At 41.5% G+C, this 11,492-nt stretch overlaps 1 protein-coding gene across 11 annotated transcripts in view; it reads right to left on the bottom strand.

The window, feature by feature from the left end:
- The window catches only part of scn8ab (sodium channel, voltage gated, type VIII, alpha subunit b), a 49,580-nt gene extending 43,087 nt beyond the window's left edge, over positions 1 to 6,493 (bottom strand). For all 11 annotated transcript variants that reach the window (XM_037678895.1, XM_037678899.1, XM_037678894.1 and 8 more), the window contains exon 1: positions 6,156 to 6,493. In XM_037678895.1, coding sequence (XP_037534823.1) covers positions 6,156 to 6,437 — 282 coding nt within the window. In that variant the 5' untranslated portion in view covers positions 6,438 to 6,493. The remainder of the gene's footprint in view (positions 1 to 6,155) is intronic.
- Positions 6,494 to 11,492: the final 4,999 nt, after the last annotated feature.

Raw genomic sequence — 11,492 nt, 5'->3', positions numbered from 1 at the left:
ATATTCATTATGAAAACTAACATTTCTTGAAAGTGTATATGTATATCACCTGCATGCCATACAATATCACATGAGCTATGTTTTGAGGAAGACTCACCAAATGTTAGCTCAGTATCTGTAAAACTAAAGCTATTTTTATGTTTATTAAGGTCAAGCAGCTGTGGGTTAATTTCAAATGCTGTAGATGTTCACAAGAAGTTTTCTTAACAAATATATTGTGCTGATAAGACTATCTGGTCAGGAGAAGGGTGGGGCAGCTAATTTATTTGGGGTGTTATTGCTCCACCAGTCCCCCTTTGGTTGTGTGTAAATAAATTATTTTGTTCAAAATTAAATTCAAATAAACAAACTTGTGCATTTTTCCTAACGGACCATACTCTACATCGATCAATAATCAAAGGCTTATTGAACTTTTCAAATAGTAAGACTAATATTTCTCAAAGAAAGTTGGCATTTCCATGATCATTTAAATTTAAATCTAAACAAATAGAAGCCAGACCTTAATTGTTCTCAAATATAAAAAGAACTATAAAGATTATTTGAATCTTATTGACTTTACTTGTTGAAAAAAATTTAAGATGTGAGGTGTGAAACATGTCAAACTATTTCTGTTTCAATAAGAAAGAGTATTAGTCATAAGACTTCAGCCTAACTTATGACAATTTATTGACATGTATTTAATTTATGCAGTAAATGACAAGAAATATATTATACTGCATGAATCAGTTACAAACTGGAATTATGGGCCATTAAAAAGTCAATAAGCATGAAGCAACAACAGGCACAGATTGGATTAACTTGTAAGCAGCAAGTTCATAAATCTAGTAAACTATTCACATCATCAAATTAACACAACCTTTTTTTTTTTTTCAATTTGCTACATCATCCATCAATAATTTTCATCTGACTTTTGACTTTTTAAAATTCTATAAAGCAGGCTTAAAGACAACAACTTCATCATCAGTTGGATTAAAAAGAAAGTGTGAACACAAAACAAGAGAGCATTTATTTTTCATTTACCTGAATAATTTCTGCAGCCAAACTCATATTTATACTCACACACACACACACATACACACACACACACACGCACATTCTTGTAAACGTACTTTTTGGGGACTTTGCATTGACTTCCATTCATTTTCTATAGCCTAACCCTCCCTGATCCTTACCCTAAACCTAACCATTACTAGTACATGCCTAACCCTAACCCAGCCAAAAATCACAACTTAGTCCTAAACCTAACCGCCCAACAAGACTTCTCCTTATGGGGAGCTGGCTTTGATCCACATAAAGAGCAGTTTTTTCCCACAATGCATGATTTTTTGTAAAATTAGTCCCTACAAGATAAGCTGAAACAAAAAAAACACGCACACAGATGAACACACACGTGTGCAGATCTGTGCATCTGCCTGTAAAAATCTGCTGCAGGGTTAGTGGCGTGTGTTAATTTCTGTGCGTTTGGATGAGGAGGAGAAAAAGCAAAACACGAATGCACAGAGGAGGTGTGCATGTGAGCGGGACAGCAGCAAAAAGAGAGCCAAAGAAAGGGAATGATACGGAGACGCAGAAAGCCAAAGAGCTGCAGCAAACAGAAAGCCAAACCTGAGATAGATGGGTAGCTGTAGGGAGGAGGAGGAGAAGGAGAAGAAGGAGGAAGAGGAGGAGGAGAGGGAGGTGGAGGGGGAAGGATGCAGCAGAGAAACTGAGAGAAGGGAGGTGGTGAGGGGAGGAAAAAAGAGCTACTGGTGAGATCCAAGCAAGGGGATAATAGGAAATCAAGGGAAGGGATGACTAATCTGTTATCTGATCAGAAAACATTCTACACCTTAAAGTTGTAAACAACCTGTTTTTATTATTTATCATCACTGCAGGTTAAATGTTTTGCTCATGACACCCCACACCCAAACATTTGTAATTAAAAGTCTTTGTATAAATAAGTCAAAAGCAAAAATATACTATAAACGGCCCAGAGCCGACATTAGCGGCACATTTTAGTCCACCTATCATTAATAGCACGTAGGCGCAGGCACTATCAAAAAAAAACCCACAAACACTAAACAGGGGTAAATTTGGGGTTTAATAAATTGGAGATCACGAGTAAATCATTTTAAATGACACTGTTGCATCTCCATGTTGTAACTACTGCGACCACTTGGCTACATAAATCAAATCTAAATAATATATAGTGTCAGATGTTTCCCAGTTGTAAAACACATCAGTTAACATAATATAATGTAGTATTATATATTTGGTAAAAGTATACACAACTGATTTTATTCATGTCTCTTCAAACAGCGCTTCGTACTAACTTAAGCTACATTAAATCCAATAAAACGTTATTAAAACAAAAATGTTTTTGATAAAACTTTCTAGCATTACCCTCAAATGAGAAAACGTGTATATTTTTGTGTCTCTGACTAAATAAATGTTGATATATATACAAGTTAAAATCGCACTAACATTTACCGTCAAACGTCTCTTCTGCTGATAAAGAACTTTAACGTCTACAAACATTATTATTAACTAAATTAACTCATAGGTGATGTTAACACCCTGAAATAACAATTTTGATGTGGTCAACTAATAAACTTAAGTTACATAAGAAACACAAAGTAAACTAAAGTCTTCCCTGATGTATAAGAAAAGAAGAAATAAAAATGGTCCCTTTGTTCTGTGTTCCTGCTTCCAGCCTGTATAGCAGTGACAGCAGCTCAACCCACCCCATCCCTTTACCACTCAGCTCAGAGCAGAAGGATGCTGTGTCATCAGAGACGGAGGACTCAGACGGAGCACTAAAGCCCAGCCCTCCCTCTAATTTACTACACGCGGACAGAAAGACAGAGAAGCAACGCCAGGGATGAGGCGGCAGAAGGGGAAGGAAAAAGCAGCATAATGGACGGAGACACACTCAGGAAGAGAGAGCTGCTGGTGCATAATGTAATGGTGTGTACAGTGTGTTTCAGGAACTGCTGCTGCTGCTGCTCACCTTGTGCGCCCTCTAGCAGCTGAACACACACCTACACAGAAATGACTGCTCTGCTGCACCAGTGAAGAGGAAAAGAAAGCTTTTACAAGTTCCTTTGTGTTTCTCTAGGTTAGACACACATTTATGAGTGTGTGTGCGTGACATCCAAAGCGCTCGTCGGCCCTCTGTACCCTGCACATGCTCTCCCTGCGCGACTACAGCAGACCTCACGTTGTCTCGTCACATCAGACGTTTGAAAAGCCCAGGCAGTCCTCTCCTCATCACAGGGGAAAATAAGAACTGCAACTCTGCATTTCTCTTCCTCACCGCTGCTCCCTCTTCCTCTCTTTTATACATGAGTGCTGTGATCAGATTTCTTGCAGCAACAACACACACACTCGGACAAACACACGCTCAGAACCACTCACTGACATACAGTGTGATGATGAGCGACTGTCGGTCAACTAGAGGAGACGGGCGGCCTTGAAAGGTGAGGACACAGATGGACAGAAAGACAGGGAGGGTGGGGGAGGGACCCCAACTGTGAATGCACTCCCTCAGGTGTGATGAAGGTCAAACACAGTTAGGGGAATGATTGATTTGATTGATCAGAAGCTGGTATGTGGTTTCTGTCCTGTCATATTGTACGAGTGATAGAGACAGCTGACTCAGCAATCTGCAGGAACATAGAATCGACTGTTCCACATGTAGAAACGCACATGAAGCAGAAGGAAAAGGTTGAAGTTGAACAACTCTTTAACTCTCCTATTGCTTTTTAAATACCCTGAAAAGATACTGTATTTTTTGGACTATAAGGCGCACCAAATTATAAGGCGCATTAAGCGAAACTAAAACATTTTGACAGATTTTTGAGCACCGTGTACCACAAAAAATCTGTTCGAGGTCATTAAGCACAACCAGAATTAATACATAAGGCTCACTGTTGATTTTTGAGAAAATTAAAGGATTTTAAGTGTGCCTTAAGTCTGAAAAATATGGTACATTATACCATAAATTACAGTCCCAGCTGCAACATATTAAATTAAAGCTGCAAACAATGTCTTTTTTTTACATGTCCTGGCTTTAAAGCTAAGATATAAAAAAGGAAAATGTTTATTTATGCAGGAAAAGTCTGCAGAAATCTGCACACAGTTTCAACTAAAACTCAGCAGCAGGTAATACGTTTGTATTTGTCATTCTGATACGACACTATTTTTGCTTCACAACTCTTGTCAGGAAACAAATCTTTTTTTTTTTAAGTAAAATAAGAATAAAAAATTACTTGACTAGGATTTTTAAAACACGGCAATGGAAGATGCATGATAAAAAAATTAACTTGAGAAGAACAATGATTTAAATGTGTGTTCAAACACAGGCTTTTGGAGCCAAGGTTTGCAAAGATAACACTTGAACACGTGCACAGTAACTTTATTATCTGCTGCTGTGCAATAAAGACTGATTGCAACAACCAAAAAAGTATGTGCAAACACAAAAGACTTGAGATTAATAGTTAAAAGGATCAATATCAATTATAAAACAGGAGTGGAAGAAGAGTTTTATATACATACATACATTACATTACATATATACATACATATATATATATATATATATATATATACATACATATGTATGTATGTATATATAACTAATTGCAAAGTAAAAAATAGTAAATACAGTAAAAGAGTGGTGAAATAAAACCAGTATGAGAGGATGTGTCATAACTTTCCAACAAAGATATTTAATCATACTTAAACATTTTTTTGTTTGTTTTGTTTAAAAAACATCATCGCTCCTGCTCACGGCACTGTAATCCTTCATGTTTCATCTGACTTAAAGGTGGTATTGTTTTATTTATCGTTTTGTTTTTTTTACATTTTTTTCTAAATGAGCGTGACAATCACACACAAAAGGAGGATGATACTGGAACGGACTCAAAGTTCAACACCACGAGGAAAACGATGAATGCTGGAAGAAAAAGAAATAAATACACTAAGCATTTACAGCACATTTCTCGGGATACTGGGCGATAATGGAAATGCTCCTGAGGTAACCACTGAGCTGTGGCTGCCAGTCAATCGATCACAAAAAGGCACATGGCAACGATGGCTCCATCCTCCTTAGGATGGAGGGAGAGCTGCTCAGACAAATCGTCAGTATTGCTGACTAACCATTTCTCAGCCTGCAGATTCTCTTACACATTATCGCTGCCACAACTCAGGAGGCCGGCTGCTCCACACAGCTGAAGGCTACTTTAGCTTGCTTTGGCTCTTTTTTTTTATTCTCCCCACCGCTTCCTGCATGTCCCACCATCCATCTTCTGCTTCTCCTTCCTCTTTCACTGCTGCAGAGCTCAGCATCGTCTCTGATTAATATATAATTTGGAAAGAAGCTGTGAGGTTTGGGCCAGCTGTATCACATCGATACAGAAACTGGCTGCCCTGTAAAGTGGAAATATTCTTGTCTGGGTAACTTATAGAGGGGGAAAAACAGATTATAAATAACTAATACTTACGTAAAACTGGTACAAACTGGTCTGTTAACCTCTAAATCTTGTGAAACAACAAACTAATAAGAGAGAAAAAGGTAAAAAAAAAATTATAAATTTTGTAGCTGCATCTTATGAACAGGAATGAAACCTAATTTGAACAGCACAAATGCGAAACAATCGTAATTCTTCCCTTTCGCTGCTCTGCGTTCAGTTTTTCCTCTCATGTCGGGCTGATAGTCGCATGAAAACTGTTAAAAAAATAAACATTACAAAAACTGAACTGTCCTCCCCTGCAGCAGACAACATGCCTCACATCATGTATGAACACAACTTAAAAAAAAAAAAAACCAGACTAACTGCTGCTCTAAGTGTGAATCCAACAGCAAACCTGAACATGTACAGAAAAGAAGCATAGCCAGCTGTGCTTTAATTAAACAGGCGAAGATTGAGGAAACACTTTTAATCACCTCAAGGTCCTCTTTTCTAACAGTCCCCCCTCCCCCCCCACCACCTCTACAGTAAATAAACTTTCTTTTGAATGAATAAAATATATGAAATGTGATTTGTGTGTGACACATTGTTTTAACGGCCCCATCTGGATTCTGTGCTTATGTCAAAGAGTGCGTAATTATTAGCTTATATACAAGTTGGTTTTTAAAGAAAAGCAGAACCGCACACTGCAATAGTACAACTCACTTTCTGGTTTATGTAGTATGGATCCAAATCCTCCAGCGGCGTTGCCACCATTCCATTAGGAATGTCGCCGTAGATGAAGGGCAGGCTCTTCCCGGCCTCCAGGTCGCTGTTGGGCTTCGGCTCATTGTCGTCAGACGTGTCGCGGTGACTGCTGTCCGATCTGGGCTTGGGCGGCTTCTTGTTCTTCTCATCGTTGATGCGCTTCTCGATGTTAGCGAGGGACTCCCGGGTGAAATACTTGAAGCTGTCAGGTCCTGGGGGTGCAAGATGGGGTGCGGCCATGTTTTCATTCTGCAGCTATTTCCTTTTTATTTGTTTTCCATCCCCGACATGCAGCTCTGAGAGGAGGAGGACGCAGAGTGATTAGACAAAGGAAGAGTAAAACAACAGCAGCAAGTCAAAACTAACTGGACAGGAAGTTAATGTGAAGAAAAGAACAACAAAGCCTCAAAACTGTTGAAGGTTAGTGATGTTTAAAAGTCAATATTTATTATTCACTCAGTCAGAAACATTGTACTGGTAATCAAATGAATAACCGTGGGAATAAAGATGGGGTTGTTGCATTTATGGTAAGAGAAATTATCACACATACTTGTCATCTTCAGTGGTAAACCCACACATCAATGTTAACCAGCTGTGGTGTTTTGCATCCAAAACAAAGATTTAACAATGAATCAAAGCACCGGTTAAAAGGAAGTCAAAGGCAAATTCAACAACCAGGTGTCCTAAATATGGCAAAAATCTAAATATCCTTCCACCAATGTTCCATAAACTGTTATATATGTAGTCAAACGTTGTGTATAAGGATGATGCTGTGACATTTATATTTACTGTATCATCATGGCTGAATAAAATAAAGCAACACAACAGGATATCAGCAAAACCATTAGTGCATGTTTGACACAATTAAAATGTAACGTCCACAAGACATAATCTATAAAATCCAGCTCAGTTTGATCCAATCTGACAGGCTATATTTTGTGAAATTAATGACTCTTACAGCATTTAGCCGAGACTCCCATTCAGTTGTGGCATCAGCAGCAGCTCCAAACTGGTCTCAGACGAGTATTCCACCTTGAGCCAAAATATCAATAATAAAAAAATAAATTAATTAAAAAAATGAGGCTGACGCAGAAAAGTAACCACCACTGCAGGTTAAACAGCCTCCTAAGCACACGCAAAAATAAATATCAGCTTTTTATCCCTCTTTCCTTGTTCAGCAGCGTGAAGGAAGGAGTGCGTCTGCGTCCTTGGAGCAAGGCATCCAGCGCACCGCGGCTGTGCGCTCCCCCCGGAAACCACTCGGTTACTTATTTAGTTCTGCGCACTCCTGTGATCATCTCGAGGGTGGGTGCTGGAGGGAAGGGGTGTGATGGGGAGGGGGGTGGCCCTCACAGAACATCGCGCAGATACAAAGTGAGCTCGAGTCACTCGCGGCAGACTCGCATGCGCCGCTGCTGAGACGAAGCCGCGCGCTCTGTGCGTCATGAAAGTTCAGGACGCATGGACATGTCAGACATTTAACTCGTGCCAAAAGGCAGAGCGTGGACGAGAAGAGGAGCACAGATGGCTGCTGCTGAGAAACCCCCTCTCTCCTGAGTTCTGATCTGAGCTGGATCTGAAGCCTGCAGTCCTCTGCTAATCCGGAGCGCGTCGTCGCTCTATAGGGCCAGAGCCCGGGATGCTGCAGTCTGCTGCTATAGGTTCTAACTCCAAGTGGGTCAGTTCGATCCACAATCCGGATCCGGACAACTTAAACCTGCATCAAGCTCGAAGTCACACCGGTATGAGAGAAGTTGATCGCACACAGGAGGAAGCGAACCGCGCCCATGAAGTGGTCAGAGCTCAGAGAGTCATCTGGAGCTCAGTGTCGGTGCCGCGGTCCCCTTAGAGAGGACTGCCAAGATACCCCCCCCCCCCCCCAACACACACACTTTCTGCCATCTGAGAGGCTGTAAGAGGGAGCAAGAGGATGCGGGGTGTGTGGGGGGCACTATTAGCGTTACAAAATAATATAAAAAAGGCAGATATGATGATTTTAGAAGAGAATGGCGCTTCCTGACGTCTGCCATCACTCAGAGAAGTTTCTCTACCTGCGCATCTGTTTCCATCCCGACACACCGACAGGTCACATCTCATCCAACTGCGGGCCAACTCCCTACATGAAGCCCTGTCTCCCCCACTCCCCCCCTCCTCACCCTCCATCAGAACGTCACACCGCCTTCACCGTGTTAAAAACACGCACATTACATATGAGATGCCCGTGTGTTCTGAAGACGCCGTGGAGGAAAAGATGCTGGGAGAGGGGGTGAGGGGTGGGGGGGTAGGACCGCTCTGCGGCACTGGGATGCAGTCAGTCGACAAAAAGTGCGACTGAGATCCCTCCCGATGCCGGAAATCTCCCACAGAGCAGAGGAGAAGCTGTTCACTTACTTTTTGCTCGTCCTAGCAGATGTCCCGGCCGCTGTCAGCGAACTGCAGATGGAGGAGAGAGTCGGGAGTAACTGCGGCTGTCGCCATATTGTTGCTGCTACCTTCCTTCCCGGCGCGTGCAGCTACCCTGCATAATTGATGACTCGCAGCAAATTGTTAGGGAGTGTCTGCAAATGTCTCCCCTTTCAGGAACGTAAGAGACCGCAGGACACTGTTCACTGTTCAAACCCACTCTCATGTTCTGGCTGACATTATACAGACACATGATGTTTGTTATATGTTTATTTGTCTTATGCAGGTTAACACAAGGTCAACAAAGCAATGAAATGCTCAGGATGAGAAAAACCGATTGGACTCGCTAAGAAAAAAAAAGAAAGAAAGAAATACTAAAACATGCAATAAGGGTACAAAATAAAGTACCAAAAAGTGAAAAAGAAATATTTACAAGGTCCAAAAGAAATAGAGTAAATGACAACATGGTAGAATATAACTGTGCAAGTAGGACGAATTAGTAATATTTCACAGGTAGTAATAGCTTAATGGCAACATATACAGGTTGTGTGACAGGCTATGAGTAACAATGAGATGAACTGAGTTGTGATTCTGTATGTTAGTAACATGCATGATACAGCCACATAGTGCAATAAACAATAAACATATTAGGTGTCACAGGTTCAAGGTGACTTTATTGTCATTTGCATCACATGTGGTACATGAGGTGGAACAAAACTGTGTGTTCAAGGTCCCAGTTACTCCCCAAAATAGTAATAATATAAAGTATATTAAAGAAACGAAGAAACTAAAGGATCTAAGATATGCTAAATAATACTAATAATATAATAGGTGTATTAAATAGCAGCCTGAACATGGGTCTGTGAGCAGATGTGCTAAGAAATCACAAGCATGGATAATAAGCAGTAGATAAAATGTCCATCCTTCCTTCCATTATCTTTTACCCGCTTCTTCCATTTTGAGTCACGGGGGTCGCCGGTGCCTATGTCCGGCAATCACTGTGCGAGGGGCGAGGTACATCCTGGACGGGTCGCAAGTCCATCACAGGGCCACATAGAGACAAACGAGACAAAAAACTATTCACTCTCTCACTCACACCTAGGGACAATTTAGAGTTACCAGTCAGCCTAACATGCATGTTTTTGGTCTGTGGGAGGAAACCAGAGTACCTGGAGAAAACCCACACATGCAGGAGAAAACATGCAAACACCACCCAGAAAGGCCCCTGGACCAGGATTTGAACCAGGGACCTGATGGCTGAGAGGCAGCAGCTCTACCAGTTGCGCCACCGTGCTGCCTAAATAAAATGTAAAATCTCCAATTAAAGTGGCATTACAGTGATTTTTTCTGGTTAGGGACTAATGAGTCTAACAGCTTCAGGGTAGAAGCATAGTGGTTCTACGCTTAATGCTCTGCAACCTCCTGCCTGAGGGGAGTGGGGTAAAAAGTGTGTGTGCTGGGTGAGTGGGGTCCTTCATGATGCAGGTGGCCCTCTTCCTGCATCTGGAGGTGTAGATGTCTGTGATGGTGAGGAGGCTGACTCCAACCGTCTTCTGTGTAGCCTTCACCACTCTCTGCAGAGCTTTCCTGTTGTGGCTTGTGCAAGATGTGGCTTAGTGCAATATTATTGTCAGTAATAATAACAAGAATCCATCCAGAGGATCTGATGTAACCTAGATTTTTCTACCTGGATTACTGAGCGGGCAGGACAGGGACTTCAGTTGTAGAGCTGCCACCTTTCAGCGAGCAGGTCATCCTGCTTCAGATCCCGGCCAGTGACCTTTCTGGGTCGAGCTTGCATGTTCTGTCCGTGCATGCAGGGTTTTTCTCCGTGTACCGTGTTTCTTTGTGTACTATTTCTTTTTTTAGAGCACCCACACACAAAAGACAAAAAAAAAATATATATATAGAAAAAAAGCACAACAAAACTCCCTCCCACACCAGATCAGCCACAGACATGAATGTCTTAGACCAACATTGATGTTTTCAACATAAGACTTTAAAGGGTGCCAAGTGTCACAAAATCTCTGAATAGAACCTTTCAAAGTATCTATTTTTTTCCAGATGAACATGATACATGACTTCTCTTATCCTGTGTTCATATGCCAAGGGATGCAGATCCTTCCATCTGCATAAAATAAGTCTCCTGTCTAGAAGAGAGGCAAAAGCAATCACATCTCTCTCGTACTTCCTGAAGGATAATAAAAAAAACCTGCAAACTACACCGTAAATTAATAATTTCAAAGCGTTGATGCAATACAATCACCTTCCAACATAAATGAAATGTTGTACATACCCCCCATCAAAGGTCCAAACAGCCAAATATTTAGTCAAACAAAAACTTGAAATGATTAATGGAAGTCAATCTTATGTTTTTTTAATCCCATCCTTGCCGCCTGTTGCTGAGATGATTTTTTTTGGTCATAGGCCATGCTTTTATTCGAGTCCAAAAACTCCTTGTCCGCCTCACCGTGTGCATGTGAAGCCACACAGGACAAAGTAGCCCATAGCGAATATCTCACCGGCCGTGAAGAAGCCGCACCACCTCCGTGAACACTGCCCACACCCTTGCCACGCTCCGTGTATAATTCTCTGTTATGATGATCGTGACTGATTGCTAGACATGGTGACCCCCATGACCCAAAATGGAAGAAGTGGGTAAAAAGATAACGGATGAATTGATGATCGTGATTCCTTGAAGTGGAGCAGGCTACGACTGCGCGCACGTAATATCTTCAAACAATCTTGGTAGTAGTCCAGCTTAGCCACAATAATTCTTGGCGCACCACCTGACTTCCTCCCGCCTGACGTCTGGTGCGAGCAGTCGATCAGCGGTGGTTTGCTCAGCTGCAGCTGTTAAGACTCCTAAATCCCTACCAGAAAAAGCACTGC

This window comes from Nematolebias whitei, chromosome 7, assembly GCF_014905685.2.
Source record: "Nematolebias whitei isolate Nwh7 chromosome 7, NemWhi1, whole genome shotgun sequence".
NCBI classification, from domain to species: Eukaryota; Metazoa; Chordata; class Actinopteri; order Cyprinodontiformes; family Rivulidae; genus Nematolebias; species Nematolebias whitei.
Note: the sequence above shows the minus strand (reverse complement) of the source record. Positions and strands in the feature narration are given on the sequence as shown.